Raw genomic sequence first — 19,073 nt, 5'->3', positions numbered from 1 at the left:
TTGTCCGTTTGGGCTGCTATTAAAACATGCCTTAGACTGGATAATTTATAAACAACAGAAATTTGTTTCTCACTATTATGAAGTCTAGAAAGTCCAAGATCAAGGTGCCAGAAGATTCAATTTCTGCTGAAGGCTCTCTGTTTCATAGATGGCACCGTCTACGTGTCTTCATGTGGTAGGAGGAGGAGACACCTCAGGCCTCTTTTATAAGGGCACTAATCGCATTTATGAGGGGGGAGCCCTCATGACTTAAACATTTCTCAAAGTCCCCACCTCTTAATACCAACACACTAGGGATTAGATGTCAACATAAGAATTTTGGAGGGACATAAATATTCAGCCCATAGCAGGATCTTAGATAAAGTTCTAAATTTCACAGGATCACTTGAGAGATAATGAATAAAAATGGTAAAGCTAGGGCTTACCGACCGCTTGAGTCTGTTGCACAGACTGGGTCACAAACCCTTCACACGCAGGTCTGTGAGCTAGGTAATAGGGGGAAAAAAAGGTCCTGGGAGCTGTGGGTATAGAAAAATGAATGGGTTTTATTCAGATCTAGGAGCAACTCTCCTAGTGGCTTCTCTGAGAGTTCTGAGAAGCAATGTGGATTAGAGCTGTTAGTCTTTTATGCTTAAGTCCATAACCCTGGACACCTGGGTGCCCATACTCAATTACATTAAGTAGTAACAAGGAACACCTGAGAATATTTACAGCAAGTGCTTGGCAAGATCCTGAACATCTGAGGGGCCCTGACCATTTTCCTATTTTTTCCCCAACAATCCACCCCTTCAGGGTCCCTCACTGTACAATCTACGTGTTCAGAATCTTCCGCGATGTTCCCTTAGCGAGGATAAATGACCTTTACATTCATATAACCTATTGTCTGTCCAGTATGCCTTAAGTCTTGTCCTGTAGTTTTGTTCTTTCAACTATTAGCTGCACATGTCCGGTTAGTAGTCATCATTGGTGTGAAGTTCAGTGTATATTCAATAAGTATATTCAATAAGCCAACATTCGTCACATGAACGTATGTCTGTATCCAGTTGACTCTGGTACCCTCAGCCAGAACACTATGGGTGAAAAGACAGAAGGGTTATTGGTACCAATAGGGGGAGTTCTCACTCCTCTGGTAAGATACATTGCTAGTTTGACATCCTGGGAAAGGATGGTTGCAGGAATGGGTATCTTACCTGGTTTATGGTACCATACATTATCTGCTAGTACTGTTGTATCTGTAGGCACTATGTGTAACAGTATAGGGGAACTCATAATTGGCCATAATGATAATACAAATGTGCCATTTAGAATAGAGTGCTTATCTGTTCCAGGCCATGTTACCTTTACTCAAGGAGGCCAGTACTTGTCACCCAAGGTGAAATTTGCAAGTCTTCTTCTAATCTTTTCCCCCAAGGCCCTATTAGGCCTACCCAGCATATATGCGGGGCTTCTATTCTCTAAGACCATTCCCATTGTACTGTCTGTGCCTGTTGTAAACAGGTTGGGGCTGGTAAGAGAATATTTCCATTCTTGCCATATCGTGGCTTCAAAAGCTCATCTCGAGTAGTGACTTGCAGTTGTATAGGTGCTGCAGCCCTATGCAACAGAGCTTCCACTGGAGAGGGCCCACCCTTGTGGGGTCTCTCATTTAGAATCCTGACTGTTGGCCACAACGGTTGTGTCCACCCCTTCAAGGATGGGGGTTGGGCAGATAGCCTTAGCCCCTTTTTTAAAAGACCATTGTATCGCTCAATCATCCCTGCTGCCTGGGGATGATATGGCATATGTAACTTCCACTGAGTAGACAACTGGGAAGCCCACTTCTGAACCTCATATCCAGTACAGTGGGTTCCATTGTCACTCTCTATGAATGTAGGCCAGCCATACATGGCCATAAGGCTATTTAATGCCTTCACAGTGTTTACCTCGTCTGGGGCCTTACAAGGCCATACAAACAGAAGATCAGTAGCTGTATCAACAGCAGTGAAGATGTATCTGAAATTCTCTGACCTTGGCAGTGGTCTGACAAAGTTCATTTCCCATCGAGTCAGGGGCACCCTTCCTCGAGTTATTTGCCCGTCTATATGGGGTACCCACCGGGGGTGTGGACTCTCTTGAGCACATACTGGACAAGCATGATAGGCATTCACTACATCTTCCCATTTTATAGGCAAGGCCCATCTTTGAGCCACCATCCACATGGTTTTGCTGCCAGCATGCTGCATTCGTTGATGTAACCATTGGGCTACATCAGTAGCTGGGGCTCTCTCCAGCCATCTTAACTTAGCCAAGGCATCAGCTTCATCATTTCCTGGACTGGCTAGTGGGAAATGTCCTGTGACATGAAAAAGGGTTACCCCTTTCTCATGTCCCAATTCCCATCATGCTTGCCACATGGCTTGTCCCCACAGGGGTCAGTGTCCTACGATCTACCATTGATATTTCCAAGTAGAAATCCAAAGATTTAAACCTTTTTACACAGCCCAGCTGTCAGTACAGGTGATTAATGGCCCAGCCTCATTTTTTATTACCATCCAAACAGCTCTCAATTCTGCCCATTGACTGCCTTGCCCTGTGCCATTTTCATACCACATAGTATCTGTTAAGGGCTGGACAGCAACAGCTGTCCATGATGCTGAGGGTCCCATGCTAGAGCCATCTGTATACCAAGCTTGTTCTGTGATAGGTCCCTATCCCACACGGAAAGGTGTACCCTCTACCTCCATGGGTAAGAGGTGTGTCAAAGTTTCCTCCACAACTTCTACTGGGCCTAGCATAGCTTGCAACTCTTTGGACAGAGGACTCGTTGACACAGTGCTTCTTTGTTCTATATTTGCTCCCCATTTAGACAGAGTGGGAGTCTGAGCTACACCTGTTTTAGGGTTGGTTGTTCACATGCGCAGCCAACCTAGTATGGGATATGTTGTCCTTACTAGGACTTTGGCAGTTCCTGTGATAGCTTCAGTGGCCATCAAGGCAGAATACACAGCTGCTAGCTGTTTTTCTATTACAGAATAGCATACTTCAGCACTCTTCCAGAGCTTAGACTAGAATCCTATGGGTGTTCGGAATTGGTCTTGTCTCTGCTACAGACACCATCCTAACTCTTCTTGGGTGTTATTTACATCTAACTCAAAAGGCTTAGTGGGATCAGCTACTTGTAAAGCCTGTACCTGCTGTAGTGCCCTTTTTGTAGCCCAGTAAACCTGTTCTACTTCCTCAGTCCAATCCTAGGGGGCTCCTTTCTTTGTTAATGCATACAGTGGGTGTGTCATTTGAGCCATATGGGGTACAAAAGCTCTCCAATACCCCAGAAGTCCCAAATATGTCTGTAGCTGAGCTAGAGTTTTGGGTCGAGGGTATGCCTGTGTCTTGTCTACAATAGCTTCTGGGATTACCCTTGTCTTACCCAATCAGACCACTCCTAAGAATTTGACTGACAGTCCAGGTCCTTGTACTTTGGCTGTGTTCATAGCCCACCCACATTGTTCCAAATGGCTTAGTAGTGTTGGAGCTGCCTGAGTTAAATGTGAAAGAGAATCAGAGGTTAACAACGCATTATCAATGTAGTGAAACATCATAACTGTGCTTGGCTTTGTCTACTTGGCTAGGTCCCCAGCCGCTAAACCATGAGAGATGGTTGGGCTATGCAGCTAGCCTTGGGGTAATACTTGAAAGGTCCACTGCCTGCCTTCCCAGGTGAAGGCAAACTGATCTTGGCTGTCAGCCAAGATTGAAATAGAGAAGAAAGTATTTGCAAGGCCTAATACATAATGATAAGTTCCCAGCTGAGTCGTCAGCTGATCCAAGTTGTGAACTGAAGGCACAGCTGCATGCAAAGGAGGCACTGCTTTGTTAAGTTCTCGTTAGTCTACAGTCATTCTCCAGGTACCATCAGGTTTTTTCACTGGCCATAACAGAGCATTAAATGGGCTATGAGCTGGACAAATAATGCCAACTTTTTCTAACTCCAATGTAGTGGCACCTATCTCTGTATATCCTCCCAGTAGGCGATATTGCTTTACATTAACTACACATCTTGGCTTGGGTAACACCTGTGGGTCATGTTTAGCATATCCCCCGTAACACAGGCTTTATTGTCTGTATTTGTAGCTAAAACTCTCCAGCTGTTGTTTGTAGGTGCAAACCATAAAGTACATTCATACCCAAGATGTAGTCAGCTACTGGGGATATATATATATACACACTATACACATGAGGGGGCAATTGTCCTATGCTTAATGGCAATGACACAGCATTGACTTCAATAGTATGTCCTCCATATTCATCTATACGAACTGTGGCCTCTGCAAACTCATCTGGATTGCCATATATCAGGCTACATTCTGCACCTGTATCTACCAGCACCAAAACACGCTGCACATTAGTCCTTGACCAATGTATTGCCAGTTCATCATGAGGCCTCTGGTCTTCGCCTGCCCTCAAAAGACAGGTACCTTGGCCTGCTCCCTAATCGAACTGGAACATTTCATCCACCTCCTCAGAAGCAATCAAAAAATCCTTTAATTCCACTGAGCGCCCTTTGCTACCTGCTTTTGAACGTTTAGTGAAATGCTGTCCAGGGTATAATTGCTGCCACAAGGCAAACAAGACTGCATTTGGCTGCTGGTCAGTTTTCTTGCTATTAACCCCTGCTTCAAGCAAGTCAAGCCACATCTGCTTATGGCTGGTCTTGATTGGTCCCCTCAGGGTAAAAATCCGGATCATTTTTGGGGGGTTGGGTCTTAGTCACCTTCCGGACCTCTTTTGCTTTCTCCTCTCCTCTACTTCACCCAGCCTGGCTATCAGGTCATTACTTCATGTATAGGATGACAAATGTATGGGGCCAGTATGGCCATCAGTGACCCAAAGGATGTAGACGGGGCATTTTGCAGCACTATGTCTCTCATGCTGCCTGTAAAAATTTCATCTTCCAGGCCACAGGTGTTTACATTAAACATGGACTGCCTCATCCCCAGCTCCTGAATTATTTGAACCAAGTCAGTATATGTTTGCCATTTACTCACATTCTTGGGCAGTTCTTCAGCATTTGCCCACACGGTTCGGGCAGCTGCACTCACCCATTCCATTAAGGAGCGATTACCTGGCCCTTGTGCATATCTGTGGCTATTCTGCAGCCGCTGCCTTAGGGATGGGTGCATGGTAATAGAGGCCAATTTTTCCATCTCCTCATCAGAGCACATCACACTATCCACCCCAGGTCCCATAACTGCAGCAGCCAAGCAGCTAGGGGCTCCCCCTGTTTCTGCCAGAACTGTCTCCCTAAATCAACTAATTCAACCTGGGTATACGGGACATAGGTAGTGAATTCAGTCACCTGTGGATCACCCGCCGGTTGTCCACCTGGTCCTATAGGCTGCTTGTGTTTCAGTTTCTGGTGCACAGCAAGTTGTGCCTGGAGATGCATGTTCTCCTCCAACTCACCACTGGGTTTATCATTCTTCCATGTGTGAGAGGCAGGGGTGCCCAGTTGTAGCACATCATCCTCCAGATAAATTATTCATGCTTCCAACAACTCTGCTTTTTTCTTTAAATCTCGATCAGTTCGTAGCATAGTGAGCAGAAGCCAGGCTCCGGTCAGCAGAAAAGTGGTCACCGGTCACCACATACTCAAGGATAGCTACCTTTCCTCCCCCTCCCAAGGGGCTCTCCAAGGCTGCACTGCTTCGTGGAGTGCCTGGTCTATGCTGACTTGTAGTATAGTAAGCAGCAACCAGATCCTGGTCAACAGGAAAGTGGCCATAGGGCACAACATGTTCAGGAGTAGCCACATTTCCTCCCTCTCCAAGGGGCTTTTGGCTCTCGTACCTGCTCACATATCCTGCCGACTACGCCAGTAGTAAAGCTAGGGCTTACAGACCCCTTGAGTCTGTTGCAGAGACCGGGTCACAAACCCTCCACATGCAGGTCTGTGAGCTAGGTCGTAGGGAAAAAAAGGTCCTGGGAGCTGTGGGTATAGAAAAATGAGTGGGTTTTATTCAGATCTAGGAGCAACTCTCCTAGTGGCTTCTCTGAGAGTTCTGAGAAGCACTGTGGGTCAGACCCCATACACAATTACATTAAGTAGTAACAAGGAACACCTGAGGATATTTACAGCAAATACTCAGCAAGATTCTGAACATCTGAGGGGCCCTGACCATTTTCCTATTTTTCCCCAACGAAAATGAAAGTTGATGTGATTAAATATAGTAGGTTCTGTTCCATCATTGGAAATGGGTTTACTGAGCACCAATTTAGGTATAAAAATGTGGGGCCCTTGCCCTAAAAGAATTTACAATCAACTATGCCAGGAATGGTCTGATAGTAGATTCCACTTATTATCAGAAATAAAATATTTCCTTGGGAAACTGCAGGCTTTAAAAAAAAAAGAATTATCTTGACTTTATCTTGTTTAAATTCTTTGAATTTTACAAAAACTTGTAAAAGCCTAAGCTTTTCAGTTTAGAGCATAAATAAGGACAAAGCTATAGGTTTACTTCTGTGTAAGCCAATTTATCAAAGACATAGCCTATGCCCTTGCCCTGTGAAATACATGCTGTTGATCAAAGGGCTAAATGTGTAATCACCCTAAATCTACTACCAGTGCTGGGAAAGTTGATCAGAGTACTTGATAGTTTACTAGATGTAGGACAGCAATATGTAGAAAACAGAGAACATTTTGTAGATATAATCTTTCAACTTTTTTCATTATTTATTTAAACCTGGTGTGATTAATTGGGGAAATAAACTAGAAAACTCAGGTGACTAATAATTGTGTAGCTTCTGCCCTGTCATGTCACCTTAATTAGGTAAATTTCACTTAGTTCACTTACCTTGTGGGCAGATTTTTATTCAGTGACTTAAAGGAATTTTCAAAACAAAGACTATCTTAAACTGGTTCTGAGACTAATCTCAAAGTTTTGTTTTTCTCAGGAGATATAATGGTGAATCTTACTCATTCCTTAAAGAGTAATGTTTATATTGGACATTTAGGATTAATACTAACCATTTTTAAATCAAATAAAGTTAGAGGTTCTGAATGCATAAATTGTGGCACTGTGTAGGAATTTTGATGCTTAATTAAAATGTGACTAGTCAGATGGTTTTAATGGCCTCATCTCACACACACAAGTCAGTTCTGGACACAAAAATGTAATTTGAATTTTAAGAAAAATCAAATTTACTAACTTGGGAGACTTGGAATGGACACAGGTTGTATAATTATCCTCAGATTGCAGACAGCTGAGTCTTTTTACTTTTATCACCAGATTAGGTCTTCAGGAGATAACTTGCCAATGTTAATTTTTGCATTCTTTGTATGGAGAAACTTATAAGTATTTTAGACAGAAAAACAGCACATTGATAGAGTTCTATAAAGTGTTTTTATTTTTTTCTTTCATTTCTGAATTCATTCATTACATTTAAAATGTATAAAATGTTTGACTCATCTAAGAAGCATGACTGCAGTGACAATGCAGAGCCATTAAATGAAGGGTCATATCTGTTGCTAAAGTTTAGGTGATAAAATACTTAATGATAACCACATTTTTTCCTTTAATTTATTTTTATTACAATGCTACCTAAATACGTAAAACAAGAATACATTTTACACTAACAAAATCAAAAGTTTATAAATTGTGAACATTAATATTACATTATTAATAATGTTTAAATTAGGAAAGCTCTTTTTTGTGTGGTAAAATATATATATATAAAATTTGCCATTTTAACCCTTTTTAAGTAAACAGTTCAGTTGCATTAATTATGTCCAAAATGTTATACACCCATCACCACTATCTATTTCCAAAACTTTTTCATCACACCAAAAAGAAACTCTATACCTATTGAGCAATAACTCCCCATCTCCTTTTCCCTCACCTCCTGATAACTTATAATCTGCTTTCAGTCTTTATGAATTTGTCTATTCTACATATTTCATATAGGTGGAATCATACAATATTTGTCCTTTTGTGTCTGTCTTATTTCATTTTGCATGATTTCAGGGTTCATTGATGTAGCATGTATCAGAACTTCATTCCTTTTTATGGCTGAATAATATTCCATTGTATGTATATACCACATTTTGTTTATTTATTTGTTGATGGACACTTGGGTTGTTTCCACTTTTGAGCTATTGTGAATAATGCTACTATGAACATCTGCATGTAGCATCTGTTTAAGTCCCTGTTCTGTTCTTTTAGGTATATTCCTAGAAGGTAAACTTTTATATAAAGCTAAATAGAAAGAATATCCTTGTGAACTTGGATGGGTTAAGCCTTCTTAAACAAGATCCCAAAAGCATTAAACCATAAAGGAAAAAAAAAAATCAGTGAACTTGACTACATTAAAGTTAAGAAATTCTTTTTCAAAAAGGATACCATAGACAAAGTTAACAGTTAATAGACTAAGTAAAAGGATCCTAGCAACAAGAATTGATATCTAGAATATACAAGTAATTTCTTCAAATCAACAGGAAAATGATAGGGAGATTAACAGTTAAATGAGCACAGTAAACAAATGAGGGATTCATATAACAGGTTACCCGAATAACTAATAAGTAAATAAAGAGATATTCCTGGGCATTTACCCCAGAAAACTCATACTCCTGTCCACAAGGGGACATGTACAAAAATGTCTACTGTTTGTGGTAACAGGAAGTTGTAATCAACATAGATGTGTCCACCAGTAGGGAAATGGATGCATTCTGTGTGACACTAGGCAGTAATTATAAGCACTTACCTAGAGATGTACATACAGCTACATGGAAATGTCTTAAAATTATAGTGTACTGTGAAAACAGTTTAAACTTGATTAAGATTTATAACACAATACTATTCAGATAAATTAAAAACATATTTATTCAAAGAACACATTTTTCAAGAATAAATATGTATCCACATCGTATACCAAATTAAGTGTATGCTCATTATTTGTGCAGATGTCTATGAGTAGGTGGGGGGAGGGGTTGTCAAGAATTAGAGTGGGCATCAAGGATAAAGAGAAAAACAACAGGAAATTTGGTGACCACTTAGCATTCTTAACTTTAATATATTTTTTGAAATTTATCTGATTCACTGTTCTTGCTATAGATTTTGTACCCATAGAACAGCCTATCCCTTTAAGATAACAAGTTAAGATTTTTTTGTATTTAAGTTACAAATAAAATTTTATGGTGAAAACAATCAGAAATGACACAAAGAAAGAAATTCCACTCAGTCCTTCTAAACTGCCACCAACCGTCTTCTAGAAGGAGGTTATGGTAGGCCAAAAGACATCCATATCAAATCCCTGGAACCTATGAATATTACCTTATTTGGGAAAAGGGTCTTTGCAGGTGTGATTAAGTTAAGGCTCTTGAGATGGGTGTATCATCCTGGATTATCCAGGGGTGCCCTAAATCCAATGACAGATATTGGAGTGATAATGGACAAAAGCCAAGGAATACCAAAGAATGCCAATTGCCCCTAGAGGCTTTGAAAGAGGCATGAAGCAGATTCTCCCCTAGAGTCTCTGTAGAGTACACAGTTGTGCTGATTTCAGACTTGTAGCCTTGACAACTGTTGTGGTAATCCACTAAATTTGTGGTAGTTTGTTATAGCAGCCTCAGGAAACTAATAAAGAGGGATATGAAGTTGCTTTTTCAGGGTTTTAGGGCTTCTTACACAGAGACATGTTGCCCTTCATACAAAATTGCTTTCCATAGTATAGTAGCTAGCCCTGCTGTTTCCCCTCTAATAAGATAAAGACCTGTGGCAACCTCTTGGTCCATTAATTAGAATGACGTATGTAAGTGGTCTTTCTTCTCCTCACAGATTTCAGAAATCTGCCCCCAGCTTCTTAAATGGCAGCTTAACTTCATACTACAGAATTTGGTTCCAGAATATTTCTTAGCAGAGAAACAAACTCATAATTATAGGTTTTATACTCTGTTGTCAATGAAAAAATGGACATGGGCTATTTACTGAGTAAATAATTTCCATGTATGGGATACTTTAAGAGATTTGTAATTTTATAATTAACAATCCAATAATATACTGATAGAGAGATTTTAGAATTGGCACATTTATTTTATAAAAGTATATGAAATGCTTAAAGATAGGGTTTTAAAAATTTTTGGTGAGAATTTGAATTTGAGTAGTTGAAATCTTTATAGCTGATAGTTTTTTGTTTTATTTTGTTTTTCCTTTTTCGTTTTTTTCAGCATCCAACTGATTAGACTGATTTTGTTTCTTTTTATTTTTTCCAGATGACACCTTGATTTCATTGCTGATAGTAAAATCTTAAACAGAGAGAACAATTTCTTCTTAGCATAGTTCATAGAAAAGTATGTTAATACGTTATAGAAGCCTAAACTGAGGTGTTTGTACTTAAATGACACAGTTGTAGAAGACATTACAATTTGAACTGTACCTTATACATCAGCTTGTTCTATTCCTCATTGTATGGATAAGAAAAACTGAGATCTACAGAAGATTAAATTATTTGATCCTAAAGCTCGTAAGTGACAGCATTCTCTTCCAAGTTTTCCTTTCAGTCTAGTGCTTTACCTCACTGACTTAATTTGGTTGTCTTTGGGGCAGCTCTTCACATTGTTTTAGCAGAGAATAGCAGCTAGTGTGTTTTGGTGACCTAGCAGTAGGAGGCATTGAAGACAAGTGCATTATTAGGGTTTTTGGTTACAAGTAACATTTTTATCATATAGTTTATTATATTGTCTAACACTCTGGAGATAGGGTATTTTAAAGATTTGTTAATTCAGAGTAAAAGGCCATAGTGAAAGATCATAATCCATCCAGTGTTACCTCCCTCCCTCCCTCTTTCTCTCTCTTCCTCTTTCCTTCCTTCTTACCTTCTGTTTCTTTGCCATCTTCAGGTCCTTTGGTTAAGTATCAGTTCTTTACATAGTCACTTTCAAGGGCAGAAAAAGACCTGTTTCCTCTCACATGTATCTTCTTAAGAGTAAATAAGCCCCTGAATGAACTTGTCCCATAGGTGATTGGCCAGAATTCTGTTAATGCCCAGGCTAAATGAATCCCTAGAAAAAGAAATGGAATTACCATAGCAGAACTGGTTGTTGATGAACCAGAATTAATAGTTCGAGAGGAAATAAATGCTGTAATAAGATTGCTAAATTAGATAGAAAATTGAATCATGTAACCAGACAATAAAACTAATCTTTTGGGCTATCTTCTCTACAGGACAGGGAGGGGGGAAAAACCAATACCCTGTCATTTTTCTACAAGTTAACTGCTAACTTGACAAGACTGTAAAAGGCACCAGACTTAATCAGTTTTTAGTTAAATAGTTTCATTTCCTGAGAAAGTCAAATGAGCCTCAGGTGTGCTTATTAGAAATGCATGATATTAAAAGGTCTCTCAATCATATATTTACCTTATTTCCAACTTTTGAATACCTTTATCAACAGGAGTAAATGGTATTGTCAGGAAAGATGGTATAGGAAGAAAAAGATAATAGGATAAAAGGCCCATTTCCAATCTATGCACATTATTCCAAATTAGGGAATTTTTTTACCACGTTATTTGGCCTTTTTCTGCTGGCTGGCCTTTACTTTTCTTAGTTTCCCTCACATGCTGTCAATTACCCATTCTTCTCTTTCTTGGCTTAATGCTCACAGTAGTTTCCTCTGTGACATTGGCCACTAAAAAGGTTTTAATTTTTACTTAAATTCATAAATAACATTCATAAATGCCAACCAAATTAATTTAATCTTTAGAAAGTAAGTTAAAGTACAAAACTGGACCTGACATGTTATGTAGCACCTAAGTGTTTTGTAAGTATTATTTGAATATTAACATAACTCACTAGAATAAGCTTCCTGTTGGCAGAGATGTATTTTATTCACTGTTATGTGTATAATGCCTAGTATAGCACTTGGAATATTGTAGGAATTAAATATTTGTTGAATAGTTTTTAAGACTGGGCTGGCAGGTAGCTCAGTTGGTTAGAACATGGCTTTATAACACCAGTGTCAAGGGTTTGAATCCCCATAGCAGCCAGCCACTAAAAAAAAAAAAAAAAAAAAATTTTCGAGACCAAATTCATTTTTAAAATGAAGAATGCCTCAATAGCAGTGTTCTTCAAACTCCAGTTATATAACCCCAAGAAGAATTTTTTTTTAAAGTCCATACCCTCTGAATATTTTTAAATTGACATTTAAGTTTTCCATCATAAGTTTAAATAGTTGTAAAGGATGTAAATTCTAGTTAGGAAATATTGACATATTTAAATAAAAGTGTTACATCAATTTTAAAATGTATGCAGCAGAATATAAATACCATAGGATTTTAAATATCATCCACTTAAAAAATACGTGAGTGAACCCTTCACTAAGCATTATAATTTTTACATTGCTTCTTTCTCTTCTTGAATTTTTATTTCTATTCCCCTTCTCCCACAGAATCTTATCCTAATGTAATATATTTTTAGACTTGAAAACCTTCTACTAATCCTATTGATTAAAATTTTTAAAAAATTGTTTTGTGATTTCTGGATCATCTTTGTAATTATTCATGATACACAGTTGATCAAAACAGCATAAATGTGTTATAAATTCACCAAATTATTTAGGCAAAAAGAAGTAAAATGTTATTGGGAATGTATCTTTTGAACAAGATGTGGCAGAACATATTTTTGGACCTTTGATTAAAGGAAAATCTCTTAAGTTCAACATTTGAATTATCCCTTTGTTTGACCCTTCAGAGGTTTCTACACCTCAGGGCAATGTGCTGTCAGTAGACTCAGAGTATGCTTTGATGGTAGACATGCTTTACTGTTATTTATCAGGTTGGAGATAGGACCACAGTGAAAGGGGACGTGGGAAGGTAAACTCACGTGATGCTTCCACCATAGCATGGTATCAGGCAGTACAGTTTTACAAAGAGTATGTGTGGGAATCAGGGATTTCAAAATTGATTCCCATAAAACTCTCTGGGCCCACATACATGTTGGTAAATCTTTGTCTACCCTGAAGACTATAGTATGAAGATTGCTACCTTAGAGGATAATTTGTAGAGATCATTTTAACAGGATTGTCACAAATGTGGTTCAGTGAACAAGAATGTAGTGAACATGTGTTGTTTCTTCTATCTCTTCTTTTTCCATCCCAGGTGGTTCTGGCAGGAGTCAATCACACTACCTCATCTCCCACAGGGAGCCTGACCAATCATATTAATCCTGTTTGTTTGGATATAGTAATTTGTCCAGCAATAAGCATAAAAACTAACAGATCAATGAAAGTCTTTCCCTGGAATTGGTATATAAACACTAGGGAAAAAATTTTTACTTTCTTTCTATTGGGAGCTGCTAAACTGGGAATATGTGAGTTTAGAGCTGTTGGCAATCATTTGAGAGTGCCTGTCTGTAGAAGGAAGATGAGCAGAACTAAGAGACAGGGAGGCCAAACCAGGGGCCTCATGGGGCACAGCATTCAGTCCTTGAGGCCTTGGTTCCTGAAGCTTTTCTTTTGATTCTGTGAGCTACTCTAGTATCCTTTTCACCTACATGAGCCACTAAATTACTTTTTTTTTTTTTTTGCTTAACAAGTTAGTTCGAGTTTCATTTTTGTTGCTACTGACATAATTTTATGAACAATTCAAAAAAATAAACTCAAAGTGTTGTGAAATATCTGTTGTAAAATGAGTAATTTTGAAAATTTGTCTCTTCTAGATTGTTGGACCTTCAGATGGAAGTAGTTACATTATAGATTATTATGGAACCAGACTTACAAGACTGAGCATTACTAATGAAACATTTAGAAAAACACAGTTATATCCATAAATATTTTTAAAAAGAAACAGTAAGTGATATCTATATCTAATTTTAATTATATATATTACTCATATAAAAATATGAGAATGTTAGAACCATAGGAAATTTTAAGAGATCATCTAGTGTCGTAAACCTCTCCCTTTGCTTATGAGGAAACTCAAGTCTACATATGCCTGAAACATCTCTAAACATTTTTATGTATGCTTATTGCTCCTGCAGTTCTCAATTTAGACTCCTTGCCGGGAATATTGTTAAAGGACAAAGTTCCTAAGGAAAAAATAATATCAAAGCAAAAGGATATTCATTATATAATGGTGCTGATGAAAGTATGTGCTGTAGATAGTTCTATATAGCAGATGTTTTCTGCTGTCCATCTCTCCAAGGGTCAATATAATCTTTAACCTCTTTCTTTTCTTGTCCTTCCCTAAACCTGAAAGTTGATAGAGTCTGAACCCTGAACTACCTGTAAGCACTTATTCTAACCTAAAGTTTGGCCCTGCCCATGAGAATTATTTATTGGCCTCAGCTTTAAACAGGTAATACCTGCAGAAGTCAAAGATACCATCAGTTTTCTCTGATCAGTTCACCTCTCTGGTTCTCTAGGACTCTGCTACTATAAGGTTTTTATTTCAATTACCATATGTTAGTTTATTCTAATAAATAACCTTCCAATAATGCAAGATTTTTCTCAGAAAGGAGTTTGGTAGAAAGTCAGGAAAGCCATTTCCTGGTGTAATCATTCTCTGTAATGGAGAAGTCCCATAGAACATGTAGAGTGTACTTCTTAGGTAATAGTTTACTTTGAACTACCTAGCAGCTTTCAGAGAGACAGACAGGCAAAGAGAAAGACAGGGTAGATGGCTTGGCCATCATCATAGTACTAGAATTTCAGTCAGCTGTATCTCAGAGACTGTTTCTAGAGGCCAGGAAGAGAATAAACATTTGTTTTCTATATGGTAGTAGTGTATAAAAAGCATATGAAATATAATTTTGCCCTTTGGGTAGATTTTTATTTCTCACAGTAAAATTATGGGATATGCCTGTAGTTATTGTCATGGGATTGAACAGTGACAGACGCTGCAAGGCATGATGAATTTATTCAACTGATTGCCCCAAAAGTTTTTCAGATCTTATAAACTGTAAGAGTCACTGAGTTTTAAAATTGAAGTGAACCTTAGAGATCCATTTGCGTCTTCTTACCAGGGAACAAATTGAGACCTAGGAAGTCGAGACTAAGACATATAACTAATTAATGCAGAGCTGAAACTGGAATCTAGGTCTTCTATACATTCTATGATATGGTTGTTTTCTACCTTCCACCCTCCCCCACTGCCTCCCAATGATAATGATACCATTTTGTATTAGGCATCTTCATTTTAGAAATCATTTCTCCTGCTTTATGAGAAGTGTTGTGTAGTTTCATGTAAACTTATTCATACTATAAATTATGTCTCTTTCAAAAGATTGTTTTTAAACCATAAGGTATAAAAATTAAGCAAATGCAATTTAAAAAGTGGTTCCATTTCTGTAGCTTATTATATAAACATTTAATTGGGATTCCAGACTCAGATTTAAACCTTAAAACTTGAAGGACCCATAAGAAGGCAGATATCTACCTTGTCATTCATGTTATCTCTCTATAGTATATAGAAGTGTTCCAAGAATAAAAAAATGTCTTGAGTAAACGAAGTATTAAAATGTGCATCTGCAGTAACTTCATTGGACTCTTAAAATATTGTGTTTTAACATATTTCTTTTTTCTGTTTTAGGATTTGAGTCTCCTTGATTTTAACTGCCAGTATGTGGATTTCCAGATTTTCCTTTTTCCTTCTTCACATACCACTTTATGGATTCTATATAATTTTTTTCATTGTGGTTATTTTTGTTAAAAGTATATTATTCTGAGATTTATTTAATAGGACTTTCTTTGAGAGCTGTTTATTAGGTCTTTGAGGCTACTGTCTCTATGAGATAGAGAGCTTATTACTCTGAAATTCTTTAATGTCTTTTTACAAAGGCAAGTTGCCACTTGTCATTTTTGCTTCTGAAAAATAAAAATATAGCTTATTCACATTTTTTGTGCTTTATAATTAAGAAAACCTTCCTAAATGTTGAATGTAGCTGTCTTCTGCATTTTAATCCTTCAAAGCAGTTCATCCATGGTATGAACAAATACCGTGTATATTGGATGGGGCTGCAGTCTTTGTTTATCACAACCTACCTGGTTTTCTGCAGCTTTGAGATCTGTCTTTGCCGTGGTATCCAAGGAACTAAAGATCATCAAGGAATCTGAAACCTTGAGGCAACATGAGTACTTCTGGCATCGATTCAGGCCTCTAAAGTGTGAACTTTTACTTTTTTTGCTTTGGGAGTGATGCACTAGATTTTGGAAGACCAGATACTGACTCATCTAGCTCACTGTGGTTATATTTGGAGCTGGATGGACAAGGTGGAAACACCAAACAGATGATTAATGTCTTCCATCTGTCAGCACCACCAGGCAGATGCCAGCACAGGTGCCTTAAGTGATGCACCAGTGTCTGAAGGAAGCAGCACCTGTACATTAGCACCTAGTTTTTCTTACCATGTTCAAGAGGTTTTGAGAAGATGGAAATACACGAAATGTTATGTCCCCATAATATGAATACTATCCCACTCTTTCTTTAGTGAAAGACATACCAGTTTCAAAATTACTAGGGTCTGGGCTCCTCAAGAGTAAAAATCATAAATTTTTATCACTCATTTTCCTCAAAACTGTATAGTCTAATTCACCTCATAATATGTTAGTAATTCAGTAATACCTTCTCCAGTTGATGGGAAATTATTAAATATTGATGAAGTGAATTGTTCCTAATAAGCAGTAGGACCATCTCTGATTGATTCATTAATTAAATGTGGTCTAGCATGTGGGAGGCACTGTTCTATGTGGGGATGCAGCAGTAAAGAAGACACAAAATCCCAGCCGTTTAGGAGCTTATATTCTCTTAGGATCCACTTTCTCACAGCAATGATATTTTTGGTCACAGAAAAGTCAATTGGTAAATGCCCATTTTCTAGTATTCCCTAGTTCCTGTAGGTTGCAGACAGTGCTTTGAAGTTTACTTCAGTAATACCTAAGCCCAGATTTTAAAAGTCATAAGTTTACAGTCACGTAAGTTCAATTATATGTGAAATACCTGCAGTCAAATTATGAAAAGTAATCTTGATTCTTGCATAATCGTTAGTCATTAACTTGGCCAGGTGTAAAGTCTGTTTCAAAGCAGATGCTTCTTAAAGTATTTATTCAAATAAGCTATGCCCTGAAAGGGTTGTTAAGTTTAGAAATAAAGTCACTTCACAATATTATTAAACCTTTAGACTTTATTTTCACTATAGTTTCCTAACTTTACACAAGAACACTTTCAGTTTGCTTAATTCTCTGTTGTCTAATGTATGTAATTCCTTAACAAGTTTTTATTTATTTTTTAAACCTATGTTAATATATTTAAATTCTGTCAGGTTTTTTTTGTTTGTTTTTCATGGAGCACTATTTCTTTATGGCTGTTCGTTAGTATTGTGTGTGAGGATAAATTATATGCCTCTCTATCAGATGTTTTATATGATAACCCTGCTTTTAGAACAGTGGTCAAAATTGAGAGATGGATTAGCTCAGTCATTTCTTGTGTTAACTCCTAAACCATTTAGGGTAAATGGAATGGATTCTCTCAGTCTTACAGAAAGGTTTAGTGCTCTGTAGCTGTCATTTACAAATGGTACTATTTCAGTGTGAAAAGATTAACAGACTTTCCAAAAGTACTTACCTCTTTACCCAGAAAGATTTCTTATCTACACTATGTTGAACTAAAGGACTTCTTTAAGACTTATGTCTACAGCCAGTATTTGTTCATGGGACTGCTAAGAGTATAAGAAATATTGGTTTGGGGATAGGTTTTGTTTTGTTTTGTTTTACAAAAAGTTTTTTTGTGTCATTTTCTCTTATTTTAACCTAGGTGTATAAGGCTAAGTTGAGCATTATAATATTGACAGGTAGATATGAAACTAAAACAGATCTAATAGCAAGAAATTGGTTAGGGGGAAATTAGTTCTTAGTTCTTTTTCTTTTCTTTTTTTTTGGCTGGTGGCTGGTATGGGGATCCAAACCCATGACCTTTGTATTATTGGCCACACACTCTAACCAAGTGAGTTAACTGACCAGCCCAGTTCTTAAAAGTACAAATCTAGAATATTGGTTCTATTTTCTTTCAAACATTTTAAAAGTAGATAGTCCCAGGGTCTGGCATCTTTTCTCTTCCCTTCTCTCATTAAATCAGCATCTATTGTGCTTTTTTCTATTTACAAAATTAATACAAGCCTAATATAGAAATTTGGGAAAACAAAATAAAACATCTCATTCCACAGCCCAAAGATAACAATGTTAGTGTTTTTATGTCCTTCTAGTAGTTTTTCATGTGTGTGTGTGCATTTTCTTCACAAGAATGACGTAGTTCCCTTACTATTTTGTAGCCTGCCTTTTCACACTGTACAATTTTTTTCTAGTTCAATAAATATTCTCTTTAAAAATGATTTTTAATGGCTGTAGAGTATTTTCATGTCTGTGTCATAAGTTATGCAATTTCATATTGTTTGGTATTTTTTATTCAAATGAATGATGAACATTTCTGATTTTTTCTCTAGAATTGTCATTCTTAGTCAATAATCATATAATAAAGTTTTTGATACATATGTACAGTCTCAGTTAACCAGGGCTTGGAGAAGGAATGAAGTGAAATAGCTCAAACTCAGGTTCAAACAAAACCACAGTCAATTCCTAATTATCTTGGTGCAGATTAACTGTGGATAAGACACTGCAAGGACCTGAGTCTGTCCCTTGGTTTGTAATTAGGTCTCTGCTTATTAGTACTGATTGCTCTTCCTCATATCCCAGGGCCTGGGGGAGAAGAGTAAAACTTTGAGACAAGGGTAGCTACTGGGGAGAGGGGGCTGGTTATGAGAATTTGAGAAAGATAACATATCTGTTTGGCATAGGATGTCAGATAGTTGACTGTATTATCCAATTCCCTTCCAGAAAGGTTCAAGACAAGGGAGAACAGTTTTAAGAAGGAGTAAGTTGGAAGTAAGTAGGAAACTTATTCATAATGGTCTTGGGCTGGCCGATCAGCTCAGTTGGTTAGAGCGCAGCCTTTAACACCAAGTTCAGATCCCCATATCAGCCAGCTACCAAAATAAAAAAGACATAATGGTCTTTAGTTTCCCTTACTGAGAGGGATAGAGAGGTGGTTAAACTTGGA

The 19,073-nt window shown here is 37.7% G+C and overlaps 1 protein-coding gene across 2 annotated transcripts in view; it reads left to right on the top strand.

Moving 5' to 3' along the window:
• Positions 1-17,176, top strand: part of TM2D1 (TM2 domain containing 1) — a 68,217-nt gene extending 51,041 nt beyond the window's left edge. Inside the window, exons 6-7 of one of the 2 annotated variants that reach the window (XM_063107181.1) lie at positions 13,684-13,813; positions 15,555-17,176. In XM_063107181.1, coding sequence (XP_062963251.1) covers positions 13,684-13,794 — 111 coding nt within the window. In that variant the 3' untranslated portion in view covers positions 13,795-13,813; positions 15,555-17,176. Of the gene's footprint in view, positions 1-10,243; positions 10,293-13,683; positions 13,814-15,554 lie in introns of those variants that run through there. The other variant, XM_063107182.1, reaches the window with a different exon arrangement.
• Positions 17,177-19,073: the final 1,897 nt, after the last annotated feature.

The sequence above is a fragment of the Cynocephalus volans genome, chromosome 8, assembly GCF_027409185.1.
Source record: "Cynocephalus volans isolate mCynVol1 chromosome 8, mCynVol1.pri, whole genome shotgun sequence".
Lineage (NCBI taxonomy): Eukaryota > Metazoa > Chordata > Mammalia > Dermoptera > Cynocephalidae > Cynocephalus > Cynocephalus volans.
Note: the sequence above shows the minus strand (reverse complement) of the source record. Positions and strands in the feature narration are given on the sequence as shown.